The sequence below is a fragment of the Littorina saxatilis genome, linkage group LG10 (genome assembly GCF_037325665.1).
Source record: "Littorina saxatilis isolate snail1 linkage group LG10, US_GU_Lsax_2.0, whole genome shotgun sequence".
In the NCBI taxonomy this organism is placed as follows: Eukaryota; Metazoa; Mollusca; class Gastropoda; order Littorinimorpha; family Littorinidae; genus Littorina; species Littorina saxatilis.
In genome coordinates this window covers 11,066,806-11,086,740 of record NC_090254.1, presented here as the reverse complement: position 1 = coordinate 11,086,740, position 19,935 = coordinate 11,066,806, and the positions used below count along the sequence as shown (strand labels likewise).

Here is a 19,935-nt window from a genome sequence, read left to right as displayed (position 1 = left end):
TTGGAGCTCAGATGACCCCTAATTGCACAATTTGGGTTCTTTAGAGAAAAAAATGTCCGGGGGGGCATGCCCCCGGACCCCCCTAGTAAGGCTAAGCGCTTCGCGCCGTCGACTTTGATATTACTTACAAATTTTCAGCCGTTTTTACTTTTTTCAATTCCCATGCCTGAAAGATATCAAGTTCACAGCAAAGAGTCTCAGGGCTGGGAAAACATGAACGCATGCATGCAGGGAAAAAAGACAAAAACACAGGTAGCACAGTACAGTAAAACCTGAGTCTAGCGGACCCTTGTTGTAACGGCCACCTGCTACATACGGACAGTTTATCATGGAACGAACACGATTTCAACAATAACTAACCTTTAACGGACGGACACCTGCCACTTACGGACGCGGACACGATTTTTCGGACGGTAGGAAGTGTAAACACTGCCACAAACGGACACTACGTACATGAAAACGCAACTTCGAAAACTTGACTGGTATTCAGGTCAGTGCTCGGCAGTCTCTATTTTCAGTGCTCTTTGTAAAATATTGCCCCGGCCCCTCCACCTGTGAAGAAAGGACACCTGTCTAATAGGGACACCATTACCATACCCCAAGGGTGTCCTTTAGAGACAGGTTTTACTGTACTGTAAGGCAGCTAGTTTTCCCCATTGAGAAAGCGATAGGAATTTTCATGAGGTAAACCTCACAGGACTATATGAAATCGGCTTACCTGACCAAAAGGAATGTTGAATGTTGTGTTTCATGAGGTAAACCTTACAGGACTATATGAAATCAGCTAACATTACCAAACGGAATACCGGCACGGTTGGCCTAGTGGTAAGGCGTCCGCCCCGTGATCGGGAGGTCGTGGGTTCGAACCCCGGCCGGGTCATACCTAAGACTTTAAAATTGGCAATCTAGTGGCTGCTCCGCCTGGCGTCTGGCATTATGGGGTTAGTGCTAGGACTGGTTGGTCCGGTGTCAGAATAATGTGACTGGGTGAGACATGAAGCCTGTGCTGCGACTTCTGTCTTGTGTGTGGCACACGTTATATGTCAAAGCAGCACCGCCCTGATATGGCCCTTCGTGGTCGGCTGGGCGTTAAGCAAACAAACAAAACAAAAAACCAAACGGAATGTTAAATGTTGTGTTTCAGAGCTGCACAGCAGTCATCTCGCGGAAAGTCACTGGCAGAAATTCAGGAAGAGCAAGAAAGACAATTGCAACAAGAAAGAAAAAAGCAACAACAGCAGAACCAACAACAGGCAAAGGTTTGCATTGTTCTTTGTGCTACTAATTTATACAAGTCATGGTAGAATTTTGAGTCTATGTGCAGATAACGCTTTGCATTGATGTGGCTACTGCGGTGGTACCATCAATGAGATGGAAAGATGTACAATTTGTTGAAGATGATAGTGATAGAACTTGCACTCTTACAGACTTCCTTCTGAGATGATTAACAATATGATATATACACATACCTCCTTATTTCACTTATCAGAATCTCTTCTTAGTTTTGTGAGCATTTTTGACTCACATGCGAAGCAAAAGTGAGTATGTACTCACCCGAGTCGTCCGTCCGTCCGTCCGGAAAACTTTAACGTTGAATATTTCTTGGACACTATTCAGTCTATCAGTACCAAATTTGGCAAGATGGTGTATGATGACAAGGCCCCAAAAAACATACATAGCATCTTCACCTTGCTTCAAGGTCAAGGTCGCAGGGGCCATAAATGTTGTCTAAAAAACAGCTATTTTTCACATTTTTCACATTTTCTCTGAAGTTTTTGAGATTGAATACCTCACCTATATATGATATATAGGGCAAAGTAAGCCCCATCTTTTGATACCAGTTTGGTTTACCTTGCTTCAAGGTCAAGGTCACAGGAGCTCTTCAAAGTTGGATTGTATACATATTTTGAAGTGACCTTGACCCTGAACTATGGAAGATAACTGTTTCAAACTTAAAAATTATGTGGGGCACATGTTATGCTTTCATCATGAGACACATTTGGTCACATATGATCAAGGTCAAGGTCACTTTGACCCTTATGAAATGTGACCAAAATAAGGTAGTGAACCACTAAAAGTGACCATATCTCATGGTAGAAAGAGCCAATAAGCACCATTGTACTTCCTATGTCTTGAATTAACAGCTTTGTGTTGCATGACCTTGGATGACCTTGACCTTGGGTCAAGGTCACATGTATTTTGGTAGGAAAAATGTGTAAAGCAGAAGGTCAAGCATGTGAGTCGTATGGGCTTTGCCCTTCTTGTTCTCTCTTCACCTGAATGTTTATCTTTCCTTAGCAGTTGTAACATGTACATGTGAGTGTGGGAGGGGAAATAGCTGAGTCTGTAGTGTCGCTGGCTTGAAACCCAGTTGTCGCTTTCGGCGTCGGTTCGATACCCCATGTTCGGCGAGGGGTTTATTTCCCAGAGTCAACTTTGTGCAGACTCTCCTCGGTGTCCGAATACTCCGGTGTGTGCATGATAAAGAACCCAAGCTCACAGCAAAAGTCTCAGGGCTTGGAAACATGAAAATACACATGCCAGAAAAAGAAAAGAAAAGGGTAGCGCGGTACTGCATGGCAGCTCGCTTTCTCCAGAGAGAAAGCAGCCCGAATTTCCACGAGGGCAACCTCATAGAACTATATTAAATCTTACCCTTATCTTTATCCTTATCCTTGTCCTTGTGCATTGCAGGTGATGAGCCTGTCCCAAGCAGCAGTGTGGGGTGCGGGTCCTCCGTCTATTGCCCCCTCTGCCCCCTCCACACCCTGGTCCGCGGGCATCTGGGGTGGTGATGCACCCACGTGGGGCAGTGCTCCTGTGGCCCAGTCGGCTCCCGCCCCCAGTGCTAAGCGATCAGGCAAAGACAAGTAAGTAGAGAGAGGGAGAGAGAGAGAGAGAGAGAGATAGATTTGTTTCATATAGATTTGTTTCATATAGATTTGTTTCATATAGATAGGTAAAGCAGTATAAGCCCAGGCATGGGACTTCCGATGATAGGTGACTTTTTGACTCACATGCGAAGCAAAAGTGAGTCTATGTACTCACCCGAGTCGTCCGTCCGGACGTCCGGACGTCCGTCCGTCCGTCCGTCCGTCCGTCCGGAAAACTTTAACGTTGGATATTTCTTGGACACTATTCAGTCTATCAGTACCAAATTTGGCAAGATGGTGTATGATGACAAGGGCCCAAAAAACATACATAGCATCTTGACCTTGCTTCAAGGTCAAGGTCGCAGGGGCCATAAATGTTGCCTAAAAAACAGCTATTTTTCACATTTTTCCCATTTTCTCTGAAGTTTTTGAGATTCAATACCTCACCTATATATGATATATAGGGCAAAGTAAGCCCCATCTTTTGATACCAGTTTGGTTTACCTTGCTTCAAGGTCAAGGTCACAGGAGCTCTTCAAAGTTGGATTGTATACATATTTTGAAGTGACCTTGACCCTGAACTATGGAAGATAACTGTTTCAAACTTAAAAATTATGTGGGGCACATGTTATGCTTTCATCATGAGACACATTTGGTCACATATGATCAAGGTCAAGGTCACTTTGACCCTTATGAAAAGTGACCAAAATAAGGTAGTGAACCACTAAAAGTGACCATATCTCATGGTAGAAAGAGCCAATAAGCACCATTGTACTTCCTATGTCTTGAATTAACAGCTTTGTGTTGCATGACCTTGGATGACCTTGACCTTGGGTCAAGGTCACATGTATTTTGGTAGGAAAAATGTGTAAAGCATGTGAGTCGTATGGGCTTTGCCCTTCTTGTTTCTGAAGATGGAATACAGCTACCTATATGGTGAGTTGGTGACTTTTCTATGAAGATTTAGTGAAGCTACCTATAAGGTGAGGTGATGACTTTTCTATGAAGATGTAGTAAACTACCTATATGGTGACTTCATTGAAAAAATGTCCACAAAATCAGCCCATTAGAATGACAATCACCTTCTCTTGGTCAAGAGAACAGGACATTCTACCCAAAATACTCATTCAGATTTGTGACTGCAGAGCAAGTACACTGAGTGAGATTGTAAACTTTACAAGCATAGATATATCATGGACAGGGGTTGCACTCGTTGGTAAATTTTGCTTAAATAGTTCCCACACCTAAAATCGTGGTGTGTGTGTATCACGTTATGCATAGACTGTGAGTGTCATGTGAAACTCAAAGCTTTGATTTAGTTCGTTCTATCGTAGCACCATCGGGGCTGAGTTTCCAGCCCTGCGCACCCCGAAAGCCAGCAAAGCCAAACAGCCTGCTGCCAAGTCAGCCCCAGCCCAACCCAAGCCCAAGAAGGAAGAGGTCAGTGTTACAGTGGAACCCCCCTTTTAAGACCCCCCAATTTAAGACTTCCTCCCTTTTAAGACCCTGTTTTCTAAGAAGACCTGTTCATATCCTCTGTAAAATTACCCCCATTTTAAGACTCCCTCCTTTTTAAGACCTGATTTTCTCAGTTTTTGACTCACATGCGAAGCAAAAGTGAGTCTATGTACTCACCCGAGTCGTCCGTCCGTCCGTCCGTCCGGACGTCCGTCCGTCCGGAAAACTTAACGTTGGATATTTCTTGGACACTATTCAGTCTATCAGTACCAAATTTGGCAAGATGGTGTATGATGACAAGGCCCCAAAAAACATACATAGCATATTGACCTTGCTTCAAGGTCAAGGTCGCAGGGGCCATAAATGTTGCCTAAAAAACAGCTATTTTTCACATTTTCCCCATTTTCTCTGAAGTTTTTGAGATTCAATACCTCACCTATATATGATATATAGGGCAAAGTAAGCCCCATCTTTTGATACCAGTTTGGTTTACCTTGCTTCAAGGTCAAGGTCACAGGAGCTCTTCAAAGTTGGATTGTATACATATTTTGAAGTGACCTTGACCCTGAACTATGGAAGATAACTGTTTCAAACTTAAAAATTATGTGGGGCACATGTTATGCTTTCATCATGAGACACATTTGGTCACATATGATCAAGGTCAAGGTCACTTTGACCCTTATGAAATGTGACCAAAATAAGGTAGTGAACCACTAAAAGTGACCATATCTCATGGTAGAAAGAGCCAATAAGCACCATTGTACTTCCTATGTCTTGAATTAACAGCTTTGTGTTGCATGACCTTGGATGACCTTGACCTTGGGTCAAGGTCACATGTATTTTGGTAGGAAAAATGTGTAAAGCATGTGAGTCGTATGGGCTTTGCCCTTCTTGTTTTGAGGTCTTAAAAGGGGGGTTCCAATGTAGTATACTTGGTGGCTTCTTTTGGACATACAGTGGAACCTGCAATGTATGGCCAGTCCCAGTAGAGGACAGCTGTCAGTAAAAGGACACCTGTTGTCCTTTTGTCTATTATCTTCACCAAATATACCTGTCATGACAGGCCACCTGCAATGTCAGGACATGAGTATGACCTTGCATCAGGGTACTTTTGTAGGTGATTAGTAGGATTGGGGGTGCTGGAGAGTGGGTGATACCAGTGGTCAGGCTTCATTGAACATTTGTGTTGGTCAAGAAGCTGAACACAGGTGACTTGACTTTAGACTTGCAGGTTGAATTAGTGTTAGACTTGCCGGTTGAATTAGTGTTAGACTTGCAGGTTGAATTAGTGTTAGACTTGTAGGTTGAATTAGTGTTAACTTGTAGGTTGAATTACAGGGCCTCACATCCATGAGAGGTAGCATAGGACACATGTCCTGGCCAATGTAAAAGTGATAGGACATTTGTCCTGAACAAAAACAAATCAATAGGACATTTTTTTCCCGTAACAAAACGTAAATATAATTAAACTTGACTAGTTTCTTGGCACGAGGGTAAAAGAACAAAAATACTTTTTTGGGCAAAAAGTGAGCAGCTTTGACTGCCACAGCTGCCCCCTTTTCTTGTTTTGTCAGCTGTCGGGTTTCAACTATCTCCTTGTCTCTCTGGAGAGATGGCACTTGCACACTAACAGCATGGTCTTTGGTTTCTTGATGATCGGTAAGGGCCGATTTGCAAAAGTTCGAACAGCTAACAGTAAAAGTGTTGGACTTCCCTGTGTGCTGACATGAGGTGCAAAACATAAGTTCCTCTCTTGGTCATGCGACACACACGGGAATGATGTCGCCCAGCTTGAGACGAAGTTACGCGTGGGGGTGAGGGAGGGCGTAGTGTTTTTCTTCGGCTCCAATGTTTGACTATCGCGATCGACATTCTCACCTGGGCGATCGGGCTCTAACTGCTCTGGGGCTGGAGGAAGCTCAGTTTCCGTGCTACTGACAGATGATGAGGGAAGGGACTTGAAGTGTAGTTTCTTCTGTCCCTTTTCTGGGATCAGATTTCGTTTTGGCGGCATGTTTGTTATTTTCGGGGAAAGCGCGAAGGGAGGCAACTCTCAACTGGCTTCGAGCATTCCGAGTTGCGAGCCTTGGAAACTCTTTGGTACTAGAGGCACAAAGTGTCTAATTTCTACTGTAAATTGAGAAGTACTGACGATGTCCGGATCAAATTATATAATAATCGGACATTGACCACTTTGTGACAAAAACAATAGGACATTTGTCCTCCTGCATGAAAAATGTATAGGACATTTAAAAAAAATATCCTCATATGTCCGATGTCCGACGTGGATGTGAGGCCCTGGAATTAGTGTTAGACTTGTAGGTTGAATTAGTGTTAGACTTGCCGGTTTAATTAGTGTTAGACTTGCTGGTTGAATTAGTGTTAGACTTGCCAGTTGAATTAGTGTTAGACTTGCCGGTTGAATTAGTGTTAGACTTGCAGGTTGAAATAGTGTTAGACTTGTAGGTTGAATTAGTGTTAGACTTGTAGGTTGAATTAGTGTTAGACGTTCCGGTTGAATTAGTATTAGACTTGCCGGTTGAATTAGTGTTAGACGTGCAGGTTGAATTAGTGTTAGACTTGCTGGTTGAATTAGTGTTAGACTTGCTGGTTGAATTAGTGTTAGACTTGCCGGTTGAATTAGTGTTAGACGTTCCGGTTGAATTAGTGTTAGACTTGCCGGTTGAATGAGTGAAGTACAGATCAAAACAGAATTTGCACGGATGCTGCAATCGTGAATGGTGAGGTTAGTGTTGACTGTTGTCGTTGTTGTTCAGGAGGCAGTGCAGAGATTGTTCAAGGGCCAGGTGCAGAGTAAAGATGAGTTCACCTTGTGGTGTGAAACGTTTCTCTCAACCATGGAAACTCAGATTGATGGTGAGTTTTCACTGTGTGTGTGTACGCGTGGATGCGTGCAGGAGGGTGTGTGCGTGTGTCGCCTATGTGTTGATCACATACAGATGTCTTTCCAGCGGTGTATCTCTCTGACTGCTGTAGTTTTCCTTGTTATTAGCTAGCAAATCTTTATTTTCACATTCTCAGTGGATAAGTAAACCAAGAAGTATTATTTACTTTCTTACAAAAAAAGAAGCTAATTGGACATAAAAGCATTTTGTGTATCGGTGCTCTCCTGAGATTGTGAATGTTTTGTGTGTATCAATTGAGACATTTGTACATGCGTACATGTATGCGTACCGGCACGGTGGCCTAGTGGTAAGGCATCCGCCCCGTGATCGGGAGGTCGTGGGTTCGAATCCCGGACGGGTCATACCTAAGACTTTAAAATTGGCAATCTAGTGGCTGCTCTGCCTGGCGTCTGGCATTATGGGGTTAGTGCTAGGACTGGTTGGTCCGGTGTCAGAATAATGTGACTGGGTGAGACATGAAGCCTGTGCTGCGACTTCTGTCTTGTGTGTGGCGCACGTTATATGTCAAAGCAGCACCGCCCTGATATGGCCCTTCGTGGTCGGCTGGGGGTTAAGCAAACAAACATGCATGCGTGCGTTCGAGCGTGCTGAATTTTTACCCCCAAAATGAAGCTTATTGGGTGGGCGTAAAAGCATTTTGTGTATTATTGCGCTCCTGAGATTGTGAATGTTTTGTGTGTTTCAGTTGAGACATTTGTTTCATTCTTGCAAGCAGTGGAATCACCCTATGAGGTAAGCGGTAAACATAACAAACTAAAAAAGCCTACATTTTTCACTATTAATATTCCCTACACTTTAACAGATATTTTGTTTTTTTGTATCTTGAGTGCTAGTCAGTGTCAAGGACTACATATCAAGGCAAGCATTTCATTTCTGGTATTTAGTGGGATAGTGTTAATGGTGGATAAACAGTTTGAATAGTCGGCTAAAGGCAGAGACGTATTACTCAGCAGATGTGGCAGAGTGGCAGAACTTTTTTCATGATGGGGGGAAAGGTGGCACCAAGGACTGTTGTAACCTTCAGAAAATTGCAGAAACTTTCATGACCATTTCAGCTGGTTTGCGGACGGAAAAAATCATGTTAATGGTCGCAACTTTGTATGGATCTATCAGAGAGAGTTAGTGTATTTGCAGGTGTTTGTGTGTGTGTGTGTGTGTGTGTGTGAGAGATATAGTTTTATATTCAAAGGATCAACAGAGACACATCAGGTGCAGTGGGTTTTTTTTCTTCAGAATTGATACTCAGATACTTTGCAGTTTTATAAAGAGGATGTTTTTTTGTTTTTTTTCCTTGCAGGTCCATGACTATGTGAAGAACTATCTCGGGGAAGGGAAAAATGCTCGGGAATTCGGCAAACAATTCCTGGAGAAACGCAGCCACTACAAGAACAAGGCTCGAAATGAAAAGCGACAAGAAGAGGTGAGAATCTTGTGTAATCTTTGTTAGTCAGCTCCAGTGTCAGCTCCCTTCTGTCGGACACGATTTTTGGACAGAAGAAAAATATGTGTACAGTTTAAAAGAACCCCACAACATTTTGGCGAGATTATTCAACAGTGCCCGACCACGTCGACAGACCTCTTTTCTTTGCAAAGTAGAACATTCAACTTGAGAAATGGAACAAGGGACTGCAGGTGAGAGGACCAAGAACAAGATAAAAACAAAAGGCGAAGCCTTCAAGGCTCACGTGAGAAATCGACAAACAGTAACACAAACTCAATCACTCCGTCACACATACACACACACAGTAAGCATAGGTGACACGGTGCAAGAGTGCGAGACACTAGATCTAGATCTGTCTGTCTGAAGCCTACTTACGGGGACACGACTGCCAGATGGCCAGATCGACACTGCGCTTTCGACAGCGCTTCCTCGCGCAGACACTGGAAACACGCTGTGCAGATTAACCTGTAGGAAATCTCCTTTGGTATCTTCTTTATCTATTTTTCTGGAGCTACGAAAACCGAACAATGTGAAATCGTCTTCTCCGAATCGGCGAACTGCAGCTCGGTGATAACTGTATCTATACCACAATCCTTCACACGATCTGACCTGAACCTTGACCCCTGACCTGGTCTACAAACCACACACGACACAAACCAGTCAGCTGTTTTTACCCCCTCCAAACCCCCCACCACCCGTTTTCTTTGGATACACACTTTAACTACATACGTGCCGACGAAATGTTGATCATTGCTTCAATACTTTGAAGCTGTTGCTTGAATAATAACTAGGTAAAATTAGTAATTCGGTGTTCACTCAAATGTTAAAGTTTCTACCACAGACATACATACATACGCACGCACGCACAGACAGACAAAAGTTAGCATCGCATAAGCTACACTTACGTGAGCCAAAAATGTACAAACGAGAAAACAGCAACATGGACAAATAAACACATGTTCACTTGTTCATGTTACTGTTTTCTCGTGAGTACATTTTTGAGTCACTTGAGAAAAAGTGACTCTATGTAATCGGTCAGTGTTAGTCTGTCCGGCCGGCCATCCGGCCGGACGGCCGGCCGTCCGTAGACACCACCTTAACGTTGGACTTTTCTCGGAAACTATCAAAGCGATCGGGCTCATATTTTGTTTAGTTGTGACCTCCAATGACCTCTACACTTTAACGATGGTTTCGTTGACCTTTGACCTTTTTCAAGGTCACAGGTCAGCGTCAAAGGAAAAATTAGACATTTTATATCTTTGACAAAGTATCTCGGAAACTATCAAAGCGATCGGGCTCATATTTTGTTTAGTCGTGACCTCCAATGACCTCTACACTTTAACGATGGTTTCGTTGACCTTTGACCTTTTTCAAGGTCACAGGTCAGCGTCAAAGGAAAAATTAGACATTTTATATCTTTGACAAAGTTCATCGGATGTGATTGAAACTTTGTAGGATTATTCTTTACATCAAAGTATTTACATCTGTAGCCTTTTACGAACGTTATCAGAAAAACAAGGGAGATAACTAGCCTTTTCTGTTCGGCAACACACAACTTAACGTTGGGCTTTTCTCGGAAACTATAAAAGTGACCGGGCTCAAATTTTATGTGAACGTGACTCGTTGTGTTGTGAATAGCAATTTCTTCCTGTCCATCTGATGCCTCATATAATATTCAGAACTGCGAAAGTGACTCGATCGAGCGTTTGCTCTTCTTGTTATTGTTGCAGTGGAACCCCCTTTAAAGACATCCAAAAATCTGAGAAAATCAGGTCTTAAGAAGGAGGGAGTCTTAAAAGGGGGGTTCCACTGTATCTACAACACTATTATATGACCCTATACCATCCTTAAGAGGCTAAAAATGTATGCCTGTAGAACATTAATATCCCTTGTCTTGGTCATCAACTTCAACTTAATTTTTCCACTTTGACAGGAGAGCATCTGGGGCCCTGCTCCAGCCCTGAATCCCCGCGAAGGCCGTGGGGCCGTGCAGCCCAGCGCTTCCGATGGCTTCACTGAAGTGGGGAGCAAGGCCAAGGGAGGCAAGAAGAAGAAGAAGATGCAGAAACTGGACTGCAGCACCATGCTGGGCTTTACCGTGGAGAAAGACCCCAACCGCAAGAATGCTGGTGAAATTGAGGGCCTGGAGTGAATCGGGGCTGTGTGTGACTGTAGGTGTGTTGCTGCTGAGGTGTGTCAATGAAAGTGTCAATGTCTGGATACAAGTGTGTGTGTGTGTATGTGTGTGTGTGTGAGAGAAAAAGTGAGTGAGAGAGAAAGAGAACATTTGATTGATGCCTGAAGCATTTCGTGTAAAAGGACACCTTGGTTAAGCATATCGAAAATGGACATGTGAGAGAAAGTCAGAAACTTTGAAAGGAAGTCTGAAGTATGGAACGAGTATCCAAGAAAAGTTTGTGCAAATGTCCGAGAAGAGAATTTGGTGTGAAAAATGTGGATGTCGCTAAAAGAAATATGCATGTTGGAAATGTGACATTGTTGCCAAGATATCTTTGATAACATGACAGAAATGTAAAAGGGAACTCTGAAATGAGGAAATGGTGTCAGAAGAATGTGATTGAACTTGGACGAGTCGACTGGATGTCAGAAACAAAGAATGTGTGGCCAGAGACTTTTAATGTTGGTCAGAAGATGCAGAGTATTACCATATAGGTGTGGCAGCCAGACTCAATTGTGACTTGTGTGATCGTGGTTGTGAGACGAGATTAGACGATGTTTGGAGATCACTGTCAGGGCTTTTATTGGCTGTGAAAGAGTTGCGCCCCTTATTAACAGCGGGGCAAACTTACGCTTCTTATCAGTGTAAGCAAGGCATCATGGCGTGGGCGTAAATACTGAGCTCCACTGCGCAAGTTATGCAGTGTAGACTAATTCTTTCTTTCACAAATTAATATGCTCATTGGAGCTGACTTTTCATTGCCACCATAACCGCGTTCTGCCATTGATCAGAAGCTGCACGTACAGTGGAACCCCCTTTTAAGACCTCCACAAATCCGAGAAAGTCAGGTCTTAAAAAGGAGGGAGTCTGAAAATGGGGGTAAAGTTACAGAGGTTATGAACAGAAAGTCTGAGAAAACAGGGTCTTAAAAAGGAGGGAGTCTTAAATTGGGGGTATATTTACTGAGGTTGTGAACAGAAAGTCTGAGAAAACAGGGTCTTAAAAAGGAGGGAGTCTTAAAATGGGGGTAAAATTACAGAGGTTATGAACAGAAAGTCTGAGAAAACAGGGTCTTAAAAAGGAGGGAGTCTTAAAATGGGGCTAAAATTACAGAGGTTATGAACAGAAAGTCTGAGAAAACAGGGTCCTAAAAAGGAGAGTCTTGAATGGGGGTAAAATTACAGAGGTTATGAACAGAAAGTCTGAGAAAACAGGGTCTTAAAAAGGAGGGAGTCTGAAAATGGGGGTAAAATTACAGAGGTTATGAACAGAAAGTCTGAGAAAACAGGGTCTTAAAAAGGAGGGAGTCTGAAAATGGGGGTAAAATTACAGAGGTTATGAACAGAAAGTCTGAGAAAACAGGGTCTTAAAAAGGAGGGAGTCTTAAAATGGGGGTAAAATTACAGAGGTTATGAACAGAAAGTCTGAGAAAACAGGGTCTTAAAAAGGTGGGAGTCTTAAAATGGGGGTAAAATTACAGAGGTTATGAACAGAAAGTCTGAGAAAACAGGGTCTTATAAAGGAGGGAGTCTGAAAATGGGGGTAAAATGACAGAGGTTATGAACAGAAAGTCTGAGAAAACAGGGTCTTAAAAAGGTGGGAGTCTTAAAATGGGGGTTAAATTACAGAGGTTATGAACAGAAAGTCTGAGAAAACAGGGTCTTATAAAGGAGGGAGTCTGAAAATGGGGGTAAAATGACAGAGGTTATGAACAGAAAGTCTGAGAAAACAGGGTCTTAAAAAGGAGGGAGTCTGAAAATGGGGGTAAAATTACAGAGGTTATGAACAGAAAGTCGAGAAAACAGGGTCTTAAAAAGGAGGGAGTCTGAAAATGGGGGTAAAATTACAGAGGTTATGAACAGAAAGTCTGAGAAAACAGGGTCTTAAAAAGGTGGGAGTCTTAAAATGGGGGTAAAATTACAGAGGTTATGAACAGAAAGTCTGAGAAAACAGGGCCTTAAAAAGGTGGGAGTCTTAAAATGGGGGTAAAATTACAGAGGTACTGAACAGATAGTCTTAGAAAACAAGGTCTTAAAAAGGAGGGAGTATTAAAATAGGGGTAAAATTACAGAGGTTATGAACAGAAAGTCTGAGAAAACAGGGTCTTAAAAAGGTGGGAGTCTTAAAATGGGGGTAAAATTACAGAGGTAATGAACAGAAAGTCTGACAAAACAGGGTCTTAAAAAGGTGGGAGTCTTAAAATGGGGGTAAAATTACAGAGGTTATGAACAGAAAGTCTGAGAAAACAGGGTCTTAAAAAGGTGGGAGTCCTAAAATGGGGGTAAAATTACAGAGGTTATGAACAGAAAGTCTGAGAAAACAGGGTCTTAAAAAGGAGGGAGTCTGAAAATGTGGGGTCCTTGAAAGGTGGGTTCCACTGTATTTACCTCCCTGTTTCAAAGGGATGCAACTCTTCAACACAATCAAAACCCTGGCAGACTTATTTGCCAACATGGTCTAGTGTCTCTGCCAATGTAAGAAACTGTGTGGAGTTGTTAAATGGGCATTAAGATAAAAGCTGGATGTTATTTGTGTGTGAGCGTGTGCATGTGTGTGCGTGCAAATGTGCGCAGCTGCTTCACAGAAAGGGGGAGGAAATGACTGTAATGTCGTGAATGCAAGTGTGCACGTGTTGGTAATATTTATATATATATGTGAAATAGTTGTAGAAAGATATGTGCAGATGAATATTCAGTGTAAGAATATTAGGTTGAAGAGCACGAGTAGTGATTGACACAGCGCGGAGCGTTTTGAAAGTTACATATGATCATGAACTGCTTCTGTAGGAAATGCTGTATGGGAGTGCAACTGCGACACACAGTAAAAGTAGGAAAAGAAACAGTAACAGACGATGTGGGATAAGATAACATACTGACAGACAGAAGAAGTACAGTCAAAGAATAAGAATAAGAATACTTTATTATCTCATAGAGAAATTCAAACCTGCCCTGGCGACCACCTCTTGGTCATAACCACCTGCCGTTTAGGACCACCCCACAGCATCCCAGACAAGGATTTTTTGTCTGCATAATTCACCTTTTTTTTAAGTGACCACCATTAATTAACCCCTTCACTGCCCACCCCGTATGTAATACGTGGTCATTTTCGGTTTGTCCTACGCCCATAACCGTATCTCATACGTGGGATTTGTGTCAACAACATTTCAGGACATTTCTGAAAACTAAATGGGAGGTAACCACTGTCCAAGTACTTGTAGGGGTTCTAAACACATTTCTTTCCCATAGACCGTTCGGATAATGCTGTTATGCTGTGGCAGTGAAGGGGTTAATGACCACTCCTTGTTGGTCCATGGGGTGATAGTTTAAGACAGGTTCGACTGTATGAGAAATATTCAGAAAATGAGGACTTATTTGTAGCAAACCTTTATTAGAGCAATTGTGTCAGTGCTTTGACACAAAAGAAAAAGACCAAATTAAAAAAATGAAAGTCACAAAAATTGTGTGATAACATTTTTCTTTACAAAAGTAGAAGTATATAAATAAAAAAAATCCGAAAATGATTTATTTGTACTAACTCTTTGTAACATCCATGTATCAATTGCTAAGAAAAGCATTTTCAGACAAGCTGCTTGAAATGAGAAAACAAAAGGCTATGGATTTGTGTGTGGTTCAAAAATTGATTTCTTATCTGTAAAGTTACCATCTAGGACTTGCTATGTCAAGTAAGTACAATGTATTACATGTATGAAGTAATTGCAGTAAATGGACAGTGATGGCTGCGTCGTGTGATACCTAGTCATTGAAGTGAAAGTGAATAAATGTTATTTGTTTTGCTTTAAAGGCTGCTGTGTTTGGAAGAAACTTTTCTCATACTCATTTATCCAAAAGAAAAGAATTCATATTCGGAATCATCTTCTTGAATAGAAAGTAGAGGCATTCTTGGAATAAATGAATACATTTTGTAGCCATGTGGACAGTTTCGAATGTCGCAAGTTTTCTCACGGAAAGAACTGCGTCATTGCTTTTTTTTTCCTTTAGGCCATTATGAACCCCCGGGGGAGCATAGGCCATCGACGACAATTCTCCATCCGACACGGTCCTGGGCTGCCCTTTCGATCTGGCTCCAGGTCTTCCCCTGCCTGTTGATCTCTGCTTCAGTGTCTCGTCTCCAGCTGTTGCGCGGCCGGCCTCTCTTCCTTTTCCCTTGTGGATTCCACTTCAGGGCTTGCCTCGTGATACTGGATGCTGGCTTTCTCAGGGTGTGCCCTATCCAGCCCCATTTCCTCCGGAGAATTTGCTGCGCCGCTGGTTTCTGGTCAGCTCTCTGCCAAAGGTCTTCATTTCGGATTCTGTCCGTCCATCTGATGTTTAGGATGCGCCTCAAGCAGGTGTTGACAAAGATTTGGATCTTTCCCAGCATGGTCTCTGTTGTCCTCCATGTCTCACACCCATAGAGAAGAACAGACTTGACATTTGAATTGAAGATCCGAAGCTTCGTCCTTTGGCTAATCTCCTTGGAACTCCAGATCTTCTTTAGCATGACAAAGGCTCCCCGTGCTTTCCCAATCCTTGCTTTGACGTCCCTGTCCGAGCCTCCTTGTCCGTCAATGATGCTCCCCAGGTAAACAAAGGACTCCACTTCCTTGATGGGCTCCCCATTGATCATCACCGGATTGTCGGCTGTGGTGTTGGTCTTAATCAATTCGGTTTTCCTCTTGTTGATCTTGAGTCCTACACCGGCTGATATTGTCTCCAGGTGAGTAGTCTTGTCTTGCATTTGGGCATGGTTGTGGGAAAGGAGGGCAAGATCATCCGCAAAGTCGAGGTCTTCCAGTTGATCGAAGAGTGTCCATTGTATCCCATTTCTCCTGCCTGCTGTTGTGGTCTTCATGATCCAGTCGATAGCCAGAAGAAATAGGAATGGTGACAGTATACATCCTTGTCGTACCCCCGTTTTCACCTCAAAACTGTCGGATAGCTGGCCAGCATGTGCGACTCTACACTTCTCTGTGTACAAGAGTTGAAATTCATTTTGAAGTCTGAGAGAATCTCAAGGTGGCTGTTTTCAGTATCAACAGTTATTGAGAGAGATGAAATAATTCAAAAATGAGCGATAGTGATTCTTGTAAATTTTATTTAAGAATGGCAGCTTCTTGATTTCCGATTTCAACGTGCCATTTGATCACATAAAATAAATCTTATTTTCATTGTTGGAAATTTGGCAAGCTTCTTTGCTCTCCTCAAAATGATTACCTCATTTGTGTTTAAGCATAACTATTGGACAACAAATCACTGAATTTCATAATAGAGTAGCATTTGGATTGGTTGGAGTGAAAGCTGTTTTTGCTGCTGCCAATATTGCTAAAAACTTGCTGATTCTTCCTGTGTTCTCTAACATTTAATTAATTTAATTTGAATTAATTAATTCTAACGTAATTAATGTTGCGAGGAACATGTCAATGTTTGCCACATGTGTGGGTTTTAAAAGTGTTCATCTAGGTTAAGAATGATGATGTGTTTACCCCCCGCGGGTTAGGGGGAAGAATTTACCCGATGCTCCCCAGTAAGAGGCGACTAACGGATTCTGTTTCTCCTTTTACCCTTGTTAAGTGTTTCTTGTATAGAATATAGTCAATGTTTGTAAAGATTTTAGTCAAGCAGTATGTAAGAAATGTTAAGTCCTTTGTACTGGAAACTTGCATTCTCCCAGTAAGGTAATTCATTGTACTACGTTGCAAGCCCCTGGAGCAATTTTTTGATATGTGCTTTTGTGAACAAGAAACAATTAACAAGTGGCTCTATCCCATCTCCTCCCCTTTCCCCGTCGCGATATAACCTTCGTGGTTGAAAACGACGTTAAACACCAAATAAAGAAAGAAATAATGTGTTTCCTTTTTAGACCTACAAAATCTGAGAAAATCAGTTCTTAAGAAGGAAGTCATAAAATGGGGGTAAAGTACAGAGCTTTATGAACAGAAAATCTTAAAAACAGGGTCTTAAAAGGAAGAGAGTCTTAAATTGGTGGGTCTTAAAAAAAAAGGGGGAGGGGGGGGGGGGGGGGTGATGTGGGTTTGTCTGTCTTCCTCTGAAAGTGATTCTAAACTCTACGCGCATTGTTGTAGTTAGCCTCTTTCTCTTTTATTACTTTTTTTAATTGTTTTTAATTGTTTTTATTGTTTTTGTTTTTTGACAGATTTCTCGTAGATAACTATTTTTTATCTGGTATGCGGTTATTTATGTCTGATTGTTCATTGATGCAGGTGTGTTGTATAAAGCAACTTGACAATGTGTGCAGAACATTACATGCCTCTTTTTAGTCAAGCAGTATGTAAGAAATGTTAAGTCCTTTGTGCTGGAAACTTGCATTCTCCCAGTAAGGTCATATATTGTACTACGTTGCAAGCCCCTGGAGCAATTTTTTGATTAGTGCTTTTGTGAACAAGAAACACTTAACAAGTGGCTCTATCCCATCTCCCCCCTTTCTCCTATCCCATCTCCCCCCTTTCCCTCGTCGCGATATAACCTCCGTGGTTGAAAACGACGTTAAACACCAAATAAAGAAAAGAAAAGAAAGAACATGCCTCTTTCACTTCTGTTTACTCACATTTCGCGTTTTTTCAGACGAACAAACCACAAAGAAGTTCAGGGGATGTTTATGTTTGAACTGAATCATGATTCAACTTATTTCCTTTTGTTGTAGCGGTTTTCTCACCACACCGTCAATAGTGACACAAGTTTTCATGAAATGTAGGAAAAAGATTTGTTAGGATTCAGCTTGTTTTTTGTTTTTTGTTTTGTTTTTTTGAGTGATGCATTGTGAAAGGTTTGTGGATTGGGAAAGTTGAAGAACAGACGTATAGACAAGAGTTTGTACTTCGGTCATTTGAACAGGGTACAGGGTTTGGCATTTTGAGCTCTAGTCAATAAAATAGCAGCTCTGTGAAATGCCTTGCATGTGTGTAGCTTTAGTCTTAAGTATTTTTGAGTCACTTGAGAAAAAGTGACTCTATGTAATCGGTCAGTGTTAGTCTGTCCTGCCGGCTGTCCGGCCGGCCGTCCGTAGACACCACCTTAACGTTGGACTTTTCTCGGAAACTATCAAAGCGATCCGGCTCATATTTTGTTTAGTCGTGACCTCCAATGACCTCTACACTTTAACGATGGTTTCGTTGACCTTTGACCTTTTTCAAGGTCACAGGTCAGCGTCAAAGGAAAAATTAGACATTTTATATCTTTGACAAAGTTCATCGGATGTGATTGAAACTTTGTAGGATTATTCTTTACATCAAAGTATTTACATCTGTAGCCTTTTACGAACGTTATCAGAAAAACAAGGGAGATAACTAGCCTTTTCTGTTCGGCAACACACAACTTAACGTTGGGCTTTTCTCGGAAACTATAAAAGTGACCGGGCTCAAATTTTATGTGAACGTGACTCCCAGTGACCTCTACACTTTGACGTCTGCTTTGGTGACCTTTGACCTTTTTCAAGGTCACAGGTATGTCTTGAAGGAAAAAAATTGAAATATCATATCTCTGAAACTATTCATCGGATTTGATTCAAACTTTATAGGATTATTCTTTACATCAAATTATTTACATCTGTATTGTGTTGTGAATAGCAATTTCTTCCTGTCCATCTGATGCCTCATATAATATTCAGAACTGCGAAAGTGACTCGATCGAGCGTTTGCTCTTCTTGTTTGATTAGTGCTTTTGTGAACAAGAAACAATTAACAAGTGGCTCTATCCCATCTCCCCCCCTTTCCCCGTCGCGATATAACCTTCGTGGTTGAAAACGACGTTAAACACCAAATAAAGAAATTAATGATGGAGTACCTTTTTGGGATGGATGGTGGGTGGATACATATTTACCAGAAAAAAATTATGGAAGATGTGAAGAAGTTTGTCAGAAATCTGTTCTTGGAAATTGAATATTGTTTTATTGTAGATCTAGAAATGTTCTTGTGTTTGAAGCTGGGATAGTGGAGAGGGATGCAACTTCAAAAAGCAGAATGTGTGTGAGCCTGCATGGGAAAACCCGGCTAAAGATGCAGCGAGCTATTTTTGGCTACAATGGAAATAAGTCGGAAGGGATAACATTATCAATCTTCAGATTTACTGCTAAATCGCTTTATTGATCATCCACCTTCATCATCCCGTATTTCAAAACAGCGCTGTAAAAAAACCTATTACAGTTAGATCAATTCTGTTTTTTGTACAATATTTGTCAAAGTCTGAAGGTTCATATCGTTTCAAAAAGTCAAAAGTCAAAATTTTAGCCTGGTTTTCCCATGTAGGCTCACATATTTAAAAAAAAACCCAATCGATAGTCAATTCACTTGTCCTTCTCAGGAATTGTTTTGTTTGAAAAGGTATCTGAAGTTAATATTGGTACAATTCTATAACTGCAGATACCTTATCATGCTTCATGTGTGTATCCTGGACAGTTTGAGAACTGATTTTTGTATAACCTTTTTCTCTCTCCTGATTTGTTGTGTGCCCCCCATTGTAATGTACAACTTCAGCTCCCTTGGTAACTATCTCAATAACTGATCAACTGTGTGAGTACGTTTGGTGAAATTTATTTGTGTCTCGGCACATCTTTAAAACTCAACATTCAGACACTAAATGGCAAGCTAATATAGCTGATTTTATTGAATGAGTACGTGTATGTAAGGGAGTCTGAAAAGTTTAAAAGATTCATTACTTCTTGTGAAAGGAATTATGTACATCATATCGTATCTGTTCAGGATTTTGCATGGTATAAGATAATCCTTCCTTTTGGATGTATACCAAACAAGAGGCGAAGCCTTCAAGGCTCCCGTAAGAAATCGACAAACAGTAACACAAACTCATTCACTCCGTCACACATATACACACAGAGTAAGCATAGGTGACACGGTGCAAGAGTGGGAGACACTAGATCTAGATCTGTCCGTCTGTAGCCTACTTACGGGACACGACTGCCAGATCGACACTGCGCTTTCGACAGCGCTTCCTCGCGCACACACTGGAAACACGCTGTGCAGATCAAGTTGTAGGAAATCTCCTTTGGTATCTTCTTTATCTATTTTTCTGGGGCTACGAAACCGAA

At 41.8% G+C, this 19,935-nt stretch overlaps 1 protein-coding gene across 2 annotated transcripts in view; it reads left to right on the top strand.

The window, feature by feature from the left end:
• The window catches only part of LOC138978153 (GRB10-interacting GYF protein 2-like), a 61,095-nt gene extending 49,853 nt beyond the window's left edge, over nucleotides 1-11,242 (top strand). For both annotated transcript variants that reach the window (XM_070350811.1, XM_070350809.1), the window contains exons 24-30: nucleotides 1,145-1,259; nucleotides 2,695-2,870; nucleotides 4,208-4,313; nucleotides 7,109-7,208; nucleotides 7,944-7,990; nucleotides 8,556-8,678; nucleotides 10,633-11,242. In XM_070350811.1, the coding sequence (XP_070206912.1) occupies nucleotides 1,145-1,259; nucleotides 2,695-2,870; nucleotides 4,208-4,313; nucleotides 7,109-7,208; nucleotides 7,944-7,990; nucleotides 8,556-8,678; nucleotides 10,633-10,851 (886 nt within the window). In that variant the 3' untranslated portion in view covers nucleotides 10,852-11,242. The remainder of the gene's footprint in view (nucleotides 1-1,144; nucleotides 1,260-2,694; nucleotides 2,871-4,207; nucleotides 4,314-7,108; nucleotides 7,209-7,943; nucleotides 7,991-8,555; nucleotides 8,679-10,632) is intronic.
• Nucleotides 11,243-19,935: the final 8,693 nt, after the last annotated feature.